Source organism: Macaca nemestrina, chromosome X, assembly GCF_043159975.1.
Source record: "Macaca nemestrina isolate mMacNem1 chromosome X, mMacNem.hap1, whole genome shotgun sequence".
Classification (NCBI taxonomy): Eukaryota; Metazoa; Chordata; class Mammalia; order Primates; family Cercopithecidae; genus Macaca; species Macaca nemestrina.
In genome coordinates this window covers 44,226,215-44,246,138 of record NC_092145.1, presented here as the reverse complement: position 1 = coordinate 44,246,138, position 19,924 = coordinate 44,226,215, and the positions used below count along the sequence as shown (strand labels likewise).

At 37.8% G+C, this 19,924-nt stretch overlaps 1 protein-coding gene across 13 annotated transcripts in view; it reads left to right on the top strand.

Moving 5' to 3' along the window:
• The window catches only part of LOC105490475 (p21 (RAC1) activated kinase 3), a 292,458-nt gene that overhangs the window by 200,881 nt on the left and 71,653 nt on the right, over nucleotides 1–19,924 (top strand). For 12 of the 13 annotated variants that reach the window (XR_011618400.1, XM_011756150.3, XM_011756145.3 and 9 more), the window contains 4 exons: nucleotides 6,134–6,234; nucleotides 10,557–10,601; nucleotides 11,775–11,928; nucleotides 16,430–16,467. Coding sequence is in view for 12 of the 13 variants with exons in the window: in XM_011756150.3 (XP_011754452.1) it covers nucleotides 6,134–6,234; nucleotides 10,557–10,601; nucleotides 11,775–11,928; nucleotides 16,430–16,467 (338 nt within the window). In the remaining variant the exon portion in view is untranslated. The remainder of the gene's footprint in view (nucleotides 1–6,133; nucleotides 6,235–10,556; nucleotides 10,602–11,774; nucleotides 11,929–16,429; nucleotides 16,468–19,924) is intronic. The other variant, XM_011756153.3, reaches the window with a different exon arrangement.

The following is a 19,924-nucleotide window of genomic DNA, read 5'->3' as shown; positions in this document are numbered from 1 at the left end:
GGATTCACTTTAGGTAGAAGGTGACAGCAGTGAGGCAGGAGAAGAGAAGAAGATGCTACTGATGGAGATAAATTCACAGGGGTGGGAGAGAAAGTGAAATCAAAGGAATTTTCAACTGAAATAAAGGAGTCCCTCCATTTATCTCGGTGAAGTAGAAGGAAGGTCACATGCTGAAAGTAAGGGAGGAGGGGGTAGAGCTGAAGTTAGAGTGGAGTTCTGAATTTCTAGAATATTAGGTGTGGTGACTGGAAAGGGAAGTTGGCAAGGGGTGAGGAAACTATTGTCAAGCACCATTAATGACCCAACTATTATAAGCACCAACCAATATGCATGGCTGTATCATTTCCCTCCAGCAACTCTTGGCAGCCTTGACATAGAAGTGGAGAGCTTTCATAGTTGGATTCCATTAGGGAAGGGTTTCATAGGACAATTATAACAAGAAGTCAAAGAGTGAAATTTTCCAGAAGCATAAGAGCAATTTACATGCTGGACCATAGAATCTCAGCCAGAAGGGAGCTGAGAAATTGGCCAAAAATGGAAATGACTAGAATGATATTTGGAACACAAATCTGCTATTATTGTCCTGTTTCAATATTCCCCATTACCTTCTAGAAATTGAGGTCTCGTTGAGATCAAAGAACAAATAAAATAGGAGTAAGCACTTGAAACAATTAGCGGGTTAGCCAGATGAGAAGCTGAACTCAGAGAATGAGGTAACAAGGTTGAATATTGCAGAGAAAGGGTTATTCTGGATAATAAAAAGATTTGGGGCAACTATGGTTCTCCACTCTGGCTGCATATTATCTCTGGAGTTTTAAAAATTCATTTGCCCAGGTTTCATCCCCAGAAATCCTGATAGAGTAGGTTATTGGTGGACTCTAGACATTGGTATTTTATGGAACTCTACAGGTTATTCTGATGTGCAACCCTGCTTGAGAACCAATGGTTTAAAAGATGGCCGTGGGAATGATTGCAGAAGTGGAAGGGAGGTAAAATTCATTAGAGTTGAGAGAGATCAAGGATCCATAAGGAAAGGGTATGAAGGAGGTGTCCATTAATATCCTGTTTCACACAGTGGTGGCAGCACAGAATGTAGGAAGGAAGACTGGGAGCCAGAGTCCTCAATGGCAAACAATGCACTTGGCCAGGAGAACTAGGTGGTGATAATCTCAAAAGAGAGGATTTTGTAGGCAAGTGTAGAAGTACTGATCTCGAATCGTTTTGAGTGAAAAAGAGGAAGTCTGCCTTCTCCGTTCTCTCAGGCCTACAGGCTTGGGATGAGAAAGGGTGAGCAGCCTCCACCAGTCTTATCTAAGGAAGCGGTACCCTCATTGGATAGTAGGGTCTAAAGTCGTTGTTCTCAATCCCAGCTATGTAATAGAAATACCTGAGGAATTTTAAAAAACAAAGATGCCTAGGGCTACCCCAGACTAACTGAATCTGAATCTCTGGAGATGGCATCTCTTTCTCTTTTTTTAAGTTCTCAGATGAAAATGATGTACAGTGAAGTATGAAAACCTAAGGCAAGAGGTGAAGGAAGAGGTAGAAAATGTAGAAAAAAAAATGTTTCTGACAGGACAAACTCTTGCTGGTAAAAGAACTGCAGAACACTGGGGTGGGCATATAAAAGATGATAGGTGACTACAGGGGCTTCTCATTCTTTATGAAGTAGCAGAATAGAGAAAGATGTCGGGATGAGAGATTCTGGAGAAATTAGGTGGCCCTAGGAATTACAACTGGAACTCCCAGTAGATCTCAAGGCCAAATGCTGTTTGCAGTTTGTGGTCCAGGCAGCAATTTGTAGCCTTGTTCTGAGTTCCAATAGAATATGGGAGATACACTTAGAAAGTGATACTTTTTTGGACTTCTGCTCTCTGCAAATGTCAACCCAGAGAGCTGACCAGGTTGAGCCTTAAGATAAATGACAAATGCTCACAGAATTTTGCAGGGTGATACAGACATTTTAGTGTATCTAAAAAAAACAAAACAAAACAAAAACCGGTTCTCATCTAGGGTCTAGTTTATTGCTAAACACTTACTGAAAGCTAGAGGTTTTTTTGTTTTTTTTTTTTTTCTTTTTTTTTTCTTTTTCTTTTTCTTTCTTTTTTTTTTTTTTTTTAATGCCACTGGGTAATAAATAGTTTAACTGTTGAAAACTTTGGTTCTGGAGACAAAGTGGGGACGTAGATTCAAATCCTGGCTCTGATATTTGCCACCTGTGTAACCCTGGGTATATGATTTAACCCCATCAAGTCTCGCTTTTCTCATCTATAAAACAAGAATAAGACCTACCTCATAAGACTGTTGTGGAGATTAAATGAGATAGCTTCAGACACTTGGCACGTGGTGAGTGTCCATTCATGATAGCTATTAAGTGTGCAGGTACAAACTAGTTGCAGGGGAATGTGAGAATAAATAAATTACACTCTTTACTGTCAATTATCTCAAATTTTAGATAGAGAGGTAGATATGTAAAAAATAATCCTATGCTGATGGTACCAAGCTCCAAGTATACACTGAGTAGTTCTATGGGAGCATGAAAGGACAGGCATTTAACTTTGTCTGCGGAGAGGAGATAGGAAAAGACTTGCCAAAGGAGAAAAAGCCCAAGAGTGAGTCTTTAAGAGTAAGGACTAATAGGAGTGATCCACATAAATTTGGGGGAAAGGGTAAGAAGTAAGACTTTCCAGGCCTAGGTATGGCATGTATAAAAGCTTGGAGGTATGAGAAAGCCTGGCAGCTTAGGGAGCATTGAATGTGTATAAGTAGTAGGGCCCATGGCAAGAATAGAGAAGCTGGAGTGGTAAACTAGGAACATATCATGCAGGCCCTTGGATATCATGGTAAGAAACATGAACTTTTAACTTACGGGTAATAGGGGACGGCATTTAAGCATCTTAAAGGCAAGAATGTTACTTAGGAGGCTGAAGCAGGAGAAACACTTGAACCCAGGAGGCAGAGTTTGCAGTGAGCCGAGATCATGCCACTGCACTCCAGCCTGGGCAACAGAGCGAGACTCCATCAAACAAACAAATAAACAACAACAACAACACCACCACACACACACAAAATGCAAGAATGTGATCTAGCCACAGAGTAGAGAAATGAATGGAAGTGGATAAAATTGGAGGCAGTGACGCTAAGTGAGAAGTGCTGATGCCTTGGACTAAGATAATTATTTGTGGGGATGAAGATTCAACATTCAAGACCAGTTTAGGAGATAGAATATATAAAACTTGATGATCAATTAGCATAGAAATAAAGGAGTGAAAGACGACTCCCAGATTCTTGGTTTGGGCAGCTGGGCCACTGCTGGATTACTCAGGAGCCAGAGAAAGCATTTGTATATGGCATCTAGTAATGTGGAAACAGTTTAATTTTGAATATATAGCTTAAAAAAAGACTCAATCACCATAGGAACATCAGAACTTTTTCACTTCCTTAATTATTTATGCCTTAGTATTGTTTTTATTTGAATTGCATATTGCAGAGGAGGATTATAATTTTTTTTTCATTGCTCAGAGCTGCCTAAAGGAGGAGGAGCCTAAGGCCTTGCTTCTTCTTTAATCTGTGTGGTTAGTGGTATCATTTCACTGAGATAGGGAACACTAGAAGAGGAGCAAACTTGGGCTTCCTGCCTTTGTTATGTTTAGCCCTGAGTGAAGAAAATTGCATAGTCAGGCTGATAAGGGATTGGCAGTCAGGTGGCCTTCTAGGAGAACACCATTAAGCCAATTCTGCATATAACTCAGCCCAAGTGGAATGTTTAGTCAATTTGCTACTAACAGAAAAGTTGGGAGAGTTTATTTGCTGACAAGAGGGGCCATGAATTCAAGTTGATAGAAGGTTTGGAGATACAGATTAAGGTAGGGGCTCTTAGCTTGGAGTCCAGGGGAATTATGAATCTGTGAAAGTATATGTATATAGTACATTTTTATGGGCAGAAGTTCCATAGCTTTCTTCAGATTTTTCAGAAGATTGACCCCAAAAAGCTTACCAAGAGCTAGTTACTGTGAAGTGAATGAAACTGCTCCTTCAGAATTCCTGACTTGCCTGGAACCCTTCCAAGGCCCTGGGAGGGGCCCCGGTATATTTGTATTTGTAATTTTACAATGTTTTTTACTTAAAGGGAACCTTCCTCTCAAGTTACATAAAGTATTTGGTCCCCCAACATGTGGATCCACCCCTGCCAACCACAGATTAGGGAATTACCTGAGTTAGTATTTGGGAGTGGAGGCAATCCAATAGAGAAAGAAATGCAGAAGGCCAAAAACTGAACTAGCAAAGTCAAAAGCAATGACAATCAAAGAAAGAACGGTCACTGAGAAAGGAGGAATGCCAGGCCACATTGTCAAGGAAGTAAAAAGAGAAGTAGCTAGCCATGGCCAGCATGGATGGGACATCATGAAAGAGAAAAAGTAAGAAAATGATTACAGGAGTGGCGAGGACACCTTCAAAGGAGTGATGAGACCAGAGTGCCTTTCTGAACAAGTAAAAAATGGTAGTTGAACAAGTATAAATGTTAGCTATAGTTCACAAACATGCAAGGGAAGTAGGAGTACCAACAGAAAGCTCTAAACTTCACTATTGAGTTAGAATAATATTCATGAATAATGTAGGCTCACTATAAAAATGGAATCTGTACTGAGGGTAAGTTATATGGCATTTACGTAGTTTTTTCAAAATGAGTCCTAAATGTGCTCCATGGCCAGGCAAAGGCCTTGGGTGACTCTTGTTCCCCTGCTCCCAACCTTTATTTCCTGATCCTGTATATTTCCTCACACTAGTTCAGTTTTCATATTTCTGCCCCATATCTCTGTCTTGTGGCTGGAGATAAGGAACAGTGAGAGAGAGTGGAATGAGACAAGAAGTCATAAGAATAGCCTTTGAACATGAAAAGTTTTGAATTTAAAATTTATCACGGGTAACCCACAAAACCACTAATCAATATATGGTTGAGTGTTGTCTGTAATTCAGGCCAAGGCAACATCTATTTGAACCAGAATGTTCTAAATTGACCACCCTGGCAATTCTGAAGCTGATTGGTTTTAACTGAGTAAACCTGGTTCATGCTGACTTGCCCTGTATTAGGAGGGTGAGTACTATTTTTTTCAGTGTGAAATGTAGCCTCACCAGAGATACATGCTCAGATCTGCAAATAAGTGTGTTATGGAAGCTGCTAGATGCCATTTTAGAGTGTTTCCACAGTGACTTCTTCCTGGGAACTATTTCCAGATAGACTATAGTTCTCAACTTAGTTTATTCAGTGATTATATCTTTTTAGGCTTTTAAATTATGAGCTACTGATACATTTATTTATAAATATGTAACTATGAAAAATCTGCTACTTGAAAAACACAGTGATTTTTGAATGGCTGATATGATAAAATATAATGGAAACATGGAAAAATAACTACACACTAGAAAAACTAAACCAAGGAATGGCTTTAAGTTTTCTGAAAACTAAATAAAATTAATTCAGTAAAAAAAAAAAAAAGCAGCAATTTGTAGCTTTTTACTAGCAAAGTGCTGGGTAGAAAATGATTGAAATATTTTTTATAATAAAAAAGGTTTGTAACATAATTGATTTGCAGTGATATTCTTGTTAATAGAAGAGTCTATTAAGATATGGTTAATAATATAAACATGTTAAATTAGATAAGTACCAACCACTTGATTATTAGCTATTGTTAACATAGAAACAATTCACAATATCTTTATCGAAAGCTGAAGTGGTTTTCTTTTCTGTTCGTTCTTTCTAATAGTATGCCTTAGCTTGACTTGTGTATGATGAATTTCTTCCTTAGTAAGTGGTATTTGATTCAACAAAGCCAGTTAAGCACAATATCCCTAGATACCTCCTGGTTACACTGGTAAAAGGCAGAAATCAGTTTGAATGAGAGAATTGTTTCAAATGAGTTTTGGAAATTTTGAATTATTTGGACATAACATTTGTCATCATACTCTTAGCTACTTCTGCAAATAATTGGATTTTCTGGAGTTAAGTGTTGTTAAAATTGCGTTGGAATCAATTGTCTTTCAACTTTGTAATTCTTTTGATGAACCTAATTGTACAACTTGTGGATGCCAAAACTATACCCCAAATAAATACATGTTAACATTTTGCCTTTAGCCAATAAGAAGAAGGAGAAAGAGCGCCCAGAGATCTCTCTTCCTTCAGACTTTGAGCATACGATTCATGTGGGGTTTGATGCAGTCACCGGGGAATTCACTGTAAGTAAGCTTCTTGTTTTGTTTTGTAAGCCACGAAAGAATTCCCTTGTGAAAATAGGTTTCAAGCAAGAATTGCCATGTCCCAAAATGTCAGACTTAATATTTTTGATGGTTCCAAATAAGATGGACATTGCCTAGGCAATCATAGATGGAAATAGAGGATGGCAACAGCATTGGCCGAATTATTTTGTCCATCTTTTAAAAAAGTTTGATCACTGTATAGTTTCAACTTGGTTGAAAATATTAACTAACCATGGCACAGAAATTGTACTCCTGGCAGAGAGACACTGCCTGAGCTTTTTCTTTATCAAGTGAACTGAATCAGAGAATCATCTACTCACCTTGGCCAGTGAAAATAATCCATAAAAATATTTCAGGCTTTACATTAAAACCTAGAATACCCAGCTCAGTTAACTACACTAACCAAGAATCTCTATGGAACTGACCTGCTTTTCCCTTTGATTTCAAGAACGTAGATTATTTTATAATTTTTAGTAGGTACATTTTGCAGATATTCAAAAAACAAACCTTATATTTCAAGAAGAAATTTTGATGGATATATCATGTATGTTCTAGTTGTTATGTGCATCTCTCTCCTCTCTCTCTAGATATCTCTCTCTAGAGATGTTATGCAATCCATAGTAAATACCGATGAGAATTCTCTGGATAGACCATAGCTATAGATCAAGACTTTTGCTGAATATTTGTAGTGCTCAAACAGCATAAGATCTCAGATCTATGAAATTTTATACTTTTTTAAAAAAAAGAACTGGTAACTTTTTTTTTTTTTTTAGATCAATGAGGGAAAAGATGTGGCTATGGCTAGAAATATGTCCCCAGGAAGGTCAACTACCTTTTTCCATGCTATTAATGAACTCCATCAAAATGTACATTCTGAAATAAGGAGTAATTTTGAGGGCATTTCAAGAAAAATCTTTGATAGAGCCATCACTATCAATTCCTGTGCTGTTAAACCAGAGAGAAATTTACATATTAAGTAGTTGAGTTTTTTGTTTCATAGCATAGTAGTGAATAGACTGTGTTATATGATTAAGTGGAAAAAAAAGAAGGAACAAATTAATCTATGTGGAGAAGCAAACAATGTTGCTGAATTGACAGTCAAATTATCTTATTTTTTCAATTCTGGAAGTAAGTGATATGAGAATGGAAATGGAAACAGTAAACACCTTGGCCTGGTAAAGTGGTGTGAGCTGATTATTTCTGCGTTCTCGGTAGCAAGCAGAGGAGAACGTTAAGAAATATTTACACATAAAGTGGAGATAGGTAAGATTTAACCAATTTCATCATTAAAGTCAGAGACATTACTCAAATGGCTTTGAGTTTGAACCTAGTCTTTACTATATTTGCAGAATATTCTCTTAGCCACACTTAGATACTCCAGCCTTGCTATTACCACTACCACCACCATCATCACCACCAGAAAAAAAGTAATTTGTATAACCTGAAAAACTTTATATTTTTTAAAAATTATACAAATATTTTAACTATTTTTGCTGACACTTGAAACAAGAAAATCCCTTAAACTTTATAAAGGTTTTGCCTAATAACTCTTCCCTTTTTTATTAATTTTTCCAGCTTTGACATTTTAATGTTCTCTGTGCTTTTCCTCATTTAAACTACTCTTGCGTTTTATTGTTGTCATTCACTATTTTTCTTTTTTTCTTCCTTTTTGTTTTCTGATGTGAAAATTTTCTCATCCAGTTATCCCATGTGACATTCTAGTTGCTTTCCAATATTTTATTCTTTCCACTTTTCAAACTTACTTGTCATCTTATTATACAGTATCTCTCTCTCTAGCTCTTTCATTTATCTTTCTGGATTCTGAATGGAAATGAAAGAAAGTAAATCACCACCATCTTGCTAACTGCAGCACCAGTCATTTTCATTTTGCTGTCAATTAGAACCCAAAGAACCCAAAGTGATAGGCTATCTTTCCAATGATGAAAAACAGTTGGATACAGCCAAACCATATGAAACAAATACCCCTCTCCCCACTAAAAATATCCCCAATTTGAAATAAGATAGCCGTTTGGAAATATTCCATTGTTATGAATCCATTGAATATATAGATAGACATAGGCTAAATTTGGTAAATGGAAATACTTTATTGTCATCTTGATGATCTTTTGTAACTACTTGTTCATACATTATTTTTAAAGATGCCAAATTCTGCCCTTTTTGGTACTTTTTTAACCTGTGGTTTACATTTACTATATTATTATGTTTATTAAATTTAAACATGCCAAATTATAAAAAGCTTTCAAGAAAGTGTTTTTATTGGTAGGATTTAGAATTGGGTCCTAATTGTCAATGCACCACTAATTTATTGCGTGTTGGGAGGGGATCATATTGTTAAGTTTGATTATCGTGGTTGTTTAGGTTGAATTTTGTGCAATTTGCTGAACTATCTAATCCAGTTGTCTTACAAGGGCTTGTTATTTTGAATATTTGGACACTGATTTGCTGTGTTGCTTGGTGATTACTCCCTGGCTAATTGGCCCATATGACCTTGTTTGTATACCTGGTCATACACTTGGACCCTGAAGCTAAACGTAGGTTGGGAGGTGAGATTTTTGGTATTCAATGATTACAGGTCCTTACCCTTTATATTGCCATTTTTGTCCCAAATACTTCAGAACTCCCCTTTCCAGACCTCTAGACCTGTGACGGTCGCTTCAAGTCAATCAGAGGGAAAAATGGTATGAGTGATATAAATTATCATTTCTTATGATAAGATAAATGCTTGGCTTGTTATATCATGCTGCCATTCTCCTGGGCTACACTGGACAACCCCCAGCTTGATGTACTTCTAGTTGGTATCATATACACAGTCAGGCATTGATATGTGCTCCTGCTTCTGATGCTCAAACTCTTAGGTCTTCATTAGCTGTCTGACTTTTGGGATTAGTTTCTCAATGTGGCATAATGAGATGGCTTTATGACTATGTGCCTTTGTGGCATACATTCAAACTTGAATGTCAGGTTTTATTGATAATTGGGTTTGTCTCAACTTAGAAAAAAGAAATGTCAGCAGTATAGTCAAAATTATGTCAGCAGTGTAGTCTTGTGGTAAGTATAGTTGTCTGGAGGATTTTTTGCTATTGACAGCATTTTTTCCTGCTGTCTAGTGATCATAAGACTATTTATCACAAAAGCTTAGAAGTGCCATGGGAATGTATAATAACTGCAAATATTCTAATGATTATGGTAATGATTACGCCAGTAACATCTGCTCTAGTGGTAATGTGCAATGCATACCTCAATTTGTAACACTTAATAACTCCTTTGGCCATTACGGTATTAACCAAATGCTATTAATTGCACTTAGAATCAGAACTGGGATAATGCATGGGCTCCTGAGTTCAAATTTTTGGCTTAAGGCTTTAGCATCTAGCCGCGTGAAAAATGCATGTAAAAGTGTCATTTCACTGTGCTTGGAGTAACCCCAAATACCAGGAATCAAGGACATATATCCAAAATCAAGCCAGTTGGGTCAAGCATGTTTCTGTAGCATTTGAGAGATCTTTATTTAGGCAAAGCTGTTACCTTATATCTTGTCTTATTTTGTGGGAAGTGGGATTTTAGAACTGCAGTACTAAAATGGAAATTATATATATATATGGTTTGAAATGGAACGGTTTCCCTTTCCCTAGTCTAAATATCTAAGAAACTTAAAATATAGAGTCTGGCTGTGTGGGAATGTTCTTTACCTAGTTTTCTCTAAGCCAGCCATGACTTTAGCTACAAAGTGAAAAAGAATCACATCAATGAGAATAAAATTCAGTGTTTCCATACAGCCATCCTTTGAATTTTAGCCACATACACACTTTTGAAACTAAAATTGGTTAACCAGAATTGGGAACTGAAATTTGTAAGTTTCTCACATGGCCATTGGCTACCTGTGGTCACCCAATTATAAAAAACAACTTACAAACTATTGTCAAAGCTTTTCATGATACCATCCTTCTTGCCTCCAAATTCATATTTCTGCCTTTTAATAATTTCTCCAATCATTTAATGGTAATTCTTATTAATACATATTTATGGAGGAAGCATCTTGCCAAAAGTGGGATTATACATCCAAACTTTGGAACATTGTCATTTTCTCTGTTCTCTTAAATCTGTTGTCCTGTAGCCTGTCCTGTCCCTGATTTAGTTAAAACCTCCCTATTTTCATAACCGCCCCACTTTAGAAGGGACTCCCCCCATTCAGACCCATTGATTTCATCTCCTCCCACCTTCTAAGTTGTCCCACATTCTGTTTTAACTTTCTTTTCTTTCTTTATTTACGTCCATTACAGCCAGATCTCTATGGCTCACAGATGTGCCCAGGGAAGCTCCCAGAGGTGCGTCACAGGCCCAAAAGAAGCTTGCATCAAAGTGCTTCTTTGAGATGTCATAGCACTGCAGCAGCAGGTTCATGTGTGTGCAGTAGAGTTGTTGCTTGGCTTATCTCACTTTTTTTGTTGTCATTCCCAAACTCTGGAGGCCCACGTCACACATTGTTTTGCCGAGACTTCATAGGACAAAGCCACATAAATTGTGTCTGGATGCACTTCAGGAATAGTGTGTCTGTTTCTCTCTCCAAGTTTCTCTTGGAGGTTGAATAATTATGAAATTGAGACTTCTGTAGGCTGAACATGTAGGAAAGAATGTTGAATGCTCAATGCAAAGCTAACCTCTAATTTTTGCAATTCTCCTTGGTTATATTTCCAAATACTCCCTCCTCTCTGCTCTAAATGCTTCAGATTATTATAAATTCTCACAAGGCTTTGGCGTGGTTTTCATAGTCCCCAGGTTCTATGTGGCCTAAAAATGAAGTGAGGAGGAAGGGAGAGAGAGAGGAGAGGAGAAGGAGGGCATGCCCTGGAGAAAGCTGCAGGGAAAATGCCCAAAGCAGCATTAATGTTACTGTTTAGCATCTCAGTGGTTCTTGCTCCTCCACAATTCTATTTTTTTCTCCTACCGACCTGACTTTATAGTAAAGCTCTAGACCCAAAAAATTACATTTTGTAATCATGAAGTATAACCTGACCAAGGGTGATCCTTTCCTTTTATTCTAAAATATATTCTGATTACAACATGACCAGAAACAGCTTATGTTATTCCAGTCATAAAACCCATTGATCTGCACTTTACTATGCTGTGCACAAATTTAGAGAAGTCTTGCTATGTCTGCCCTGAGTCGCCAGAAAAAAAATAAGCTAAGCCGTAAACATCATTTCATGGATGAGCAGAGTCAATATGGAGGTGATTTTCATGCGCTTTTTTTTTTCTATCACAGTCATACTCCCACCCACCCTTTTTAAGTTGGATCCTAGTTTTACCTATGTGTTTTAATTAGAGAAGAGAATGATTGCATTATTAAGTTACTAACTTTAAATCTAGAATGTAACTTCAGTTTCCCAAGTGTAATCCTACAGGTAGCATGGGCTTCTTGGTGAAGAACTTTACTGGAACATAAAAGTGCTGCTGCAGAATGTTCTGAGCCACCATTCTTTCCCTTTGGTTGTCCACAGGGAATTCCCGAGCAATGGGCACGATTACTCCAAACCTCCAACATAACAAAATTGGAACAGAAGAAGAACCCCCAAGCTGTTCTAGATGTTCTCAAATTCTATGATTCCAAAGAAACAGTCAACAACCAGAAATACATGAGCTTTACATCAGGAGGTAAGAGGAAGTCTGTGGTATCAAAGGTGAAGAAGTAATTTCAATCTCAGAGCGTGATGTTGAGAACAAAATGTCTGTGGGACATTTGAAGTCAGTTCTAGTACCTTCTTCAAATGCCATCAACATAAGGAAACCAAAAAATGAGTCAGAATTTGAGGTTGATGTTAAGTTATATAACTCAAGTATTTTTAGAATCAAAATAAGGTAATTATTTAGTGAAGTAGTAGTTGTGAGCTTGAATTGGTAGTGACAATTGTTGTCTCTTTACTGTCATAAAGACACTCAGTCATTTATCGAGCTTTGTGATATGTTCATTAAGTAAGTGTTGCATGCATGAAACCATGGTCTCTGGAAATTTATTTTGTCCCTTAGATTCATTGATTTGCAGCATGATGACACAGCACACATTTTGTTTGGTGTCAGGTTATTTTGATAAGACCCCCAAATCAGACCGAAAAGAGAAAACTATATCTCACTATGTTTAGAAATTGAAATATCCATGTTATTGCCAAATCTTGACCTCATTTGCTAGTGTGTAGATTTAGTCTTTGTTTGGAGCTTTGATGTTCAAATTTGCACTATAAGCAACTGTATTGGTCCATTTTCATGCTGCTGGTAAAGACATGTCCAAGACTGGGAAGGAAAAGAGGTTTAATTGGACTTACAGTTCCACATGACTGGGGAGACCTCAGAATCATGGTGGGAAGTGAAAGGCACTTCTTACATGACAGCAGCAAGAGAATATGAGAAGGAAAAAAAAGTGAAGAACCCTGATAAACCCATCAGATCTCATGAGACTTATTCAGTTTCATGAGAATACCATGGGAAAGACCAGCCCTCATGATTCAATTACCTCTCCCTGGGTCCCTCCCATAACATGTGGGAATTCTGGGATATACAATTCAAGTTGAGATTTGGGTGGGGACACAGCCAAACCATATCATTTCGCCCCTGGCCCCTCCAAATCTCATGCCCTCACATTTCAAAACCAATCACGCCTTCCCAACAGTCCCCCAAAGTCTTAACTCATTTCAGCATTAACCCAAAAGTCCACAGTCCAAAGTCTCATCTTAGACAAAGCAAGTCCCTTTTGCCTATGAGCCTGTAAAATCAAAAGCAAGCTCGTTACTTCCTAGATACAATAGGGGTACAGGCATTTGGTGAATACAGCCATTCCAAATGGGAGAAATTGGCAAAAACAAAGGGATTACAGGGCCCATGCAAGTCCAAAATCCAGCGGGGCAGTCAAATCTTAAAGCTCCAAAATGATCTCCTTTGACTCCAGGTCATGCTGATGCAAGTGGTGGATTCCCATGGTCTTGGGCAGCTCCACCCCTGTAACTCTGCAGGTTCCAGCCTCCCTCCCAGCTGCTTTCACAGGCAGCTGTTGAGTGTCTGTGGCTTTTCCAGGTGCATGGTGTAAGCTTTCAGTGAATCTACCATTCTGGGGTCTGGAGGATGGTGGCCCTCTTCTCACAGCTCCACTAGGCAGTGCCCTAGTACGGACTCTGTGTGTGGGCTCTGACCCCATATTTCCCTTTCGCACTGCCCTAGCAGAGGTTCTCCATGAGGGCCCCAACCCTGCAGTAAACTTTTGCCTGAGCATCCAGGCATTTCTGTACATCTTCTGAAATCTAGGTGTATGTTCCCAAACCTCAATTCTTGACTTCTGTGCATGTGCAGGCTCAACACCACGTGGAAGCTGCCAAGGCTTGGTGATTCCACCCTCTGAAGTCACAGCCTGAGCTGTGTGTTGGCCCCTTTCAGATAAAGCTGGATTAGCTAGGACACAGGGCACCAAGCCCCAAGCTGTACACAGTACAGGGACCCTGGAGCTGGCCCACAAACCACTTTTTCCTCCTGGGCCTATGGGCCTGTAATGGGAGGGGCTGCCGTGAAGTTCTCTGACATGGACTGGAGACATTTTCCCCACGGTCTTGGGGATTAACATTAGGCTCCTTGCTACTTATGCAAATTTCTGCAACCGGCTTGAATTTCTTCCCAGAAAATGAGTTTTTATTTTCTATCACATAGTCGGGCTGCGCATTTTCCAAACTTTTATGCTCTGTTTCCCTTATAAAACTGAATGCCTTTAACAATACCCAAGTTACTTCTTGAATGCTTTGCTACTTAGAAATTTATTCCACCAGATATCCTAAATCATCTCTCTCAAGTTCAAAGTTCCACAAATCTCTAGGACAGGGGCAAAATGCCACCAGTGTCTTTGCTAAAACATAACAAGAGTCACCTTTGCTCCAGTTCCCAAAAGTTCCTCATCTCCATCTGAGACTACCTCAGCCTGAATTTTATTGTCCATATTGCTATCAGCATTTTGGACAAAGTCATTCAACAAACCTCTACGAAGTTCCAAATTCCCCACATTTTTCTGTCTTCTTCTGAGCCCTTTCAAACTGTTCCAATCTCTGCCTGTTACCCAGTTCCAAAGTCACTTCCACATTATTGGGTATCTTTTTAGCAACGCCCCACTCTACTGGTACCAATTTACTGTATTAGTCCATTTTCTGGCTGCTGATAAAGACATACCTAAGACTGGGAATAAAAAGAGGTTTAATTGGACTTACAGTTCCACATGGCTGGGAAGGCCTCAGAAGCATGGTGGGAGGCAAAAGGCATTTCTTACATGGCAGCAGCAAGAGAAAATGAGAAAGAATCAAAAAGCAGAAACCCGTGATAAACCCATCAGATCTTGTGAGACCGACCCCCATGATTCAATTACCTCCCACTGGGTCCCTCCCACAACACTTGGGAATTCTGGGAGATAGAATTCAAGTTGAGATTTGGGTGGGGACACAGGCAAGCCATATCAGCAACTGAAATATGTATACCAAATAATACTTTCACATTTTGAGATAGATGATTTGAGTTCTCTCTCTACAATAATTTATTAACTTATTATTTAACATCTAAAGAATGAAGGGAGTATTATCATTAGTACTCCAGCTATAAAGAGCCCCTACCTCTTGGCACTGGATTTAGTATAAGCAGGCTTTAAGTTTCTTTGAGAATGATCCAAGGATACCCTTGGAAGGGGAAGAGTGTCTGATTTGGCCATATCAAATATCAAAGCCCAAACTGCTAAACTGGACTTTCTTAAAATGAGAAGATTGCTTAACTGCTGTTATTCAGTGTTGAAAACCTAAAAAGAAAGCCATCAAGGAAAACTTTTTACTATATTTAAGCTTCCACATAGAATAAAATATCTAAGAGATCCTGGTGACATATCAAAAAATGTTTCATGTGAGAAAATCAAGAGCTGTGCTCCAAGTTAGACCCATAGGCAACCAGAACTGAAAATGTATTCAAGAAATCATTTCACTGTAACCATGAATACACTTTAGAGTATCAGAGTTTGTTCTTTACTCCAAATAGCCATTGCTGTTTAACACTTAGTTTTATATGCCAAATTTCTCTCAACTTACAAAGATGAAATCCTGACAACTATATTAAAACTGTATAGTTGTACTGTACTGAAGGCTGAGTGTACCTCATCATAGGTTTTCTGAATGCTTTGGTATTGGGACTGACTAATTGCACAGGAGAAGAGGAGGAGAAGATGGAGATAGCACAGGAAGGTGGAAAGAAGGAATGGAAAGGAGGTAGGGAAAGAGGAAAGTGGGAAAAATCCTAGATATAGAGTAGTTCCCCACTTACTCATGTGGAATATGTTCTAAGACCTCCAGTGGATGCCTGGAACCATGGATAGTACTGAATCTTATGTATACCATGTTTTTTGTCTATACCTGCTTACCTATGATAAAGTTATAAATTAAGCACAGTAAGAGATAAACAACAATAACTAATAATAAAATAGAACAATTATAACAATATGCCAGCATCACTACTTTTGCTCTTTGGGGCCATTATGAAGTAAAATAAGGGGTATATGACTACAGGCACTGTGATAGCTCCACAGTTGTTCTGATAACCAAACTGGCTATTAAGTGACTAGTAGGCTGGTAGTGTAAACAGAGTGGGTACACTGGACAAAGGGATGATTCATGTTTCAGGTGGAATGGAGCAGGACAGCATGATATTTTATCATACTCAGAATGGCATGCAGTTTGAAACTCATGAATTGGTTATTTCTGCAATTTTTGATTTAATATTTTTGAATCACAGTTGACCACAGGTAGCTGAAACCACAAAAAGTGAAACTTCAGATAAGGGGGACTACTATAGATGTATAGAATCATATCAGTTAAGAGTAGGTAATCTTGTCATTCTTCCATATAAATGAGATTCACCAGAGGCCTTCATTAATGTCTGTAAAATGACCTAGTAAGAATATGGTGAGGATGTAATGGTGTGAGCTATTTTAAGAAAAGCTATGTCGTTAGTCATAATATCTAGTTAATACTAAATTGGAACATTTCCTTCTAGTTGAAATCATGCAGTTTTTTCATTTTTATTTTTCTGGTGTGGTCTCTGAATGAAACAGTCTTTGTGAAACAAAAGTAACCTCTCTATTCTCACTTTTCAGATAAAAGTGCACATGGATACATAGCAGCCCATCCTTCGGTAAGTGAAAAATTGAAAACTGTTTCACATGATGGGTGTTTCCAAAGATTCAAGAGAATATAACTGCATAGATCCAGGTTTTAGATATAAAGTCTTTTAAAAACAGTTTTAAGGTATAATTCAGTTATATAAAATTCACCTATTTTCAGGTAAACAGTTCAATGAGTTTTGGTAAATATATATACCTGTGCTACCATCACCACAACTGAGTTTTAGAACATGTCCATCACCCCAGTAAAATCCTTCGTACCGGCTTACAGTTAACTCCACTCACCCCACCCTAGTCACAGGCAAGAACTAATATAGATTCTGCCTTTATGGATTTGGCTTTCTGGACATTTCATGTAAATGAAATAATACAGCATGTGACTTTTGGGGATTGGCTTTTTTTACTCAGTTTAATTCTTTTAAGATTAATCCAAGTTATTGTGTATATCAATAATTTGTGTTCCTTTTTATCTCTGAGTATTCCACGGTATGATTGTACCACTGTTTGTTTAACCATTCATACATCGAAGTCTCTCTAGAAAATTTTCAGTTGCTAGCTATTACAAATAAAGCTACTGGGAACATTCTTGTACAGGGTTTTTATGTGAACAATGTTTCCGTTTCTCTTACATGTAGAACTTTGAGAATAATAATCATGTTAATAAAAATTTCTCTCAACACCTACAGTGTACACTTACAATACAAACTGTAAGATAATTTTATTTTTATAAGTACTTAATCTTTCCTACAGCCCAATTAAGTAAGTCTCACCATTGTCCCCATTTTACAGATGAGGAAACTGAGGTTTTGAGAAATTAAATAGCTTCTCTAAGGTTATAACAGTATAAGTTTTGTATGTCACTTGTTCCAACAAACCGAGGTACAGTGAGGGAAGTGACTTTGTCCAAAGTCACATAGATAATTTTTATCAGAGAAGTGACTAGAAAATAAGTAACCTAGTTGTTGAAAGTGCTATAGTATCTGAAAGAGTATTTGAACACATTAGACAGAAAATGATCTCAGATATTCTGATAGAAATTACTTCCTGCCTCATTTGCTTTTTTAGGGGTGAAATAATTTGCATTACTGAAAATCTCCTAACCATTTATTCAAACAGTCATGGATGGCCAAGCTGATTCTTCTTCCTTTTATAGCAGACAAATGCCTTTTATAGTGGACAGATGTCTGCTTGACATAACCCTAGGTAGCCAGTATGACACCAGTAGATCTTCTTTAGTTGTAAAGAGTAAAGGTTCTGAAATGTTATGTCAGCTTCTCAAAAATTAAAGATGGTATTAACCATATGATCTAGCTATTCCACTTCTGGGTATATACCCATAATTGAATGCAGGATCTCCAAGAGATATTTATACACCCACGTTCATTGCAGCAATATTCACCGTAGGCAAATGGTGGAAGCAACCCAAGTGTCCATCAGCAGATGAAGGGGTAAACAAAAGATGGTATGTATAAACAGTAGAATATTATTAAGCCTTAAAAAGAAGACAATTCTGACACATGTTACAACATGGATGAACCAGGAAAACATTATGCTAAATGAAATAAGCCAGTCACAAAAGGGTATATACTATATGATTCCACATATACGAGGTACCTAAAGGAGTCAAATTCATAGAGACAGAAAGTAGAATACTAGTTGCCAGGAGCTGGGAGCAGGGGGAGTGGGGAGTTGTTTAATGGTACAGAGTTTCAGTTTTACAAGATGAAAAGAGTTATGGAGATGAATGGCTTTGATCATTATACAACAATATCCTCAACAGTACTGAAATGTATACCTAAAAATGGTTAAGATGGTAAATTTTATGTTATATATATTTTACTACAATTAAGAATAAAATGAAAAAAGAAAGAGTGTAGGCTCTGGATGTAGGTATTTAATCTGATTTCGCTATTTACTAAGTATGTGACATTGGGAAAGTAGCTTAGCTTCTCTGAGCTTCTTTCCTCAGCTTTAAGAGGGAATAATAATAGTACTTACCTCCTAGGTCTTGTGTGAATATTAAATGTGATAATGCATATAAAGTACTTAGTATAGTACCTAGCACATAATATGTATTTATTAAATGTAAACTACTGTTATTTTTACATGACAAAAGAGGAAAAACTCACTCTTTTCACACATGAAACTTGTACTTGCGCTTTGCTCGGATTCCCCAAAACAGAACAGAATATGGCCTTCTCATCTGACTGGCCATTTCCTCTTTTCCTCCATCTTTGCCATGATAGCTTCCTGGGCCACAATGAAAACAACATGTGAAGGGAGGCAATAGGAAAATGAGAAGGACAAAAATGACAACCCTCCATGATAACACATACTTTACCTGCTTTGATTTCATTAATGTCATGCTTGTGCAATCTTGACTGGGTATTCTGGCAAAAAAAAAAAAAAAATACTTTTTTTTTTTTTTAGGTTGGTCGGTTATTTGAAACACCAACTTTCTGGGATAGCCTGTGTATTGGTTTTTGTTTTCTCCTGAGATATTAACTGTTTCTTTTGAGATTGGTTCTATTGGTTTTGCTTGTAGAATTAAAACAAAGTCTATATTATGGCTAAAATATTCCATTAAGTTAGAAAAAAATGATGATATCACTGTCTGGAGATAAAACAAATAGATATTTACCTATTTAACATATATTTACCAACTGTCTCCTTATAAGCTCTAGGAAGTTTGGCTATCAGGCTGGTAGGGGAAGGTAAACATGGACATAAAGAAGTACAAAACAATATGGATAGTGGCCGAGTACAGTGGCTCATGCCTGTAATCCCAGCACTGTGGGAGGTTCAGGTGGACAGATTCTTGAGCCTAGGAGAGCAAACTGGGTAACATGGTAAAACCCTGTCTCTACAAATAATACAAAAATTACCTGGGCATGTTGGTGCACACCTGTAGTCCCAACTACTTTGGAGGCTGAGGTGGGAGGATCGCTTGAGCCCTGGAGGTGGAGGCTGCAGTGAGCCTTGATTCTGTCACTGGACTCCAGCCTGAGTGACAGAGCAAAACCCTGTCTCAAAAAAAAAAACCCAACAATATGGATAGTATTACATGTCATAAAATATGTCGACATGCTATGAGATTTCAAAGAAAGTAGATTGTTTTAACTGGGGAGGGAAAGGGAAGCAGGCCCTTGTCTCCAAGGGCTGAAGCTCAGTGTCTGGTACCAAATAGATACTTGGTATGTATTTGTTGAATGTTAAGTTAGAAAATGCTTCATATAAAAGTTGGCATTTGAGCTAGATCTTAAAGGTCAGATGAGATTTCGATCTGTGAAGATGGGAAGGGCATTTTAAGTAAAAAGAAAAGCATAAGAAAGGGTATGTTGGTGAGTAGAGCAAGGAAACAAAGAATATGGGGTTGAATGAAGACTGAGATGCAAGAAAAGGAATCAGGAAATAAGTCTTGAAGGTTAAGGTGGAACCGAATCATACAGGCCCTTAAATGGTATTCCA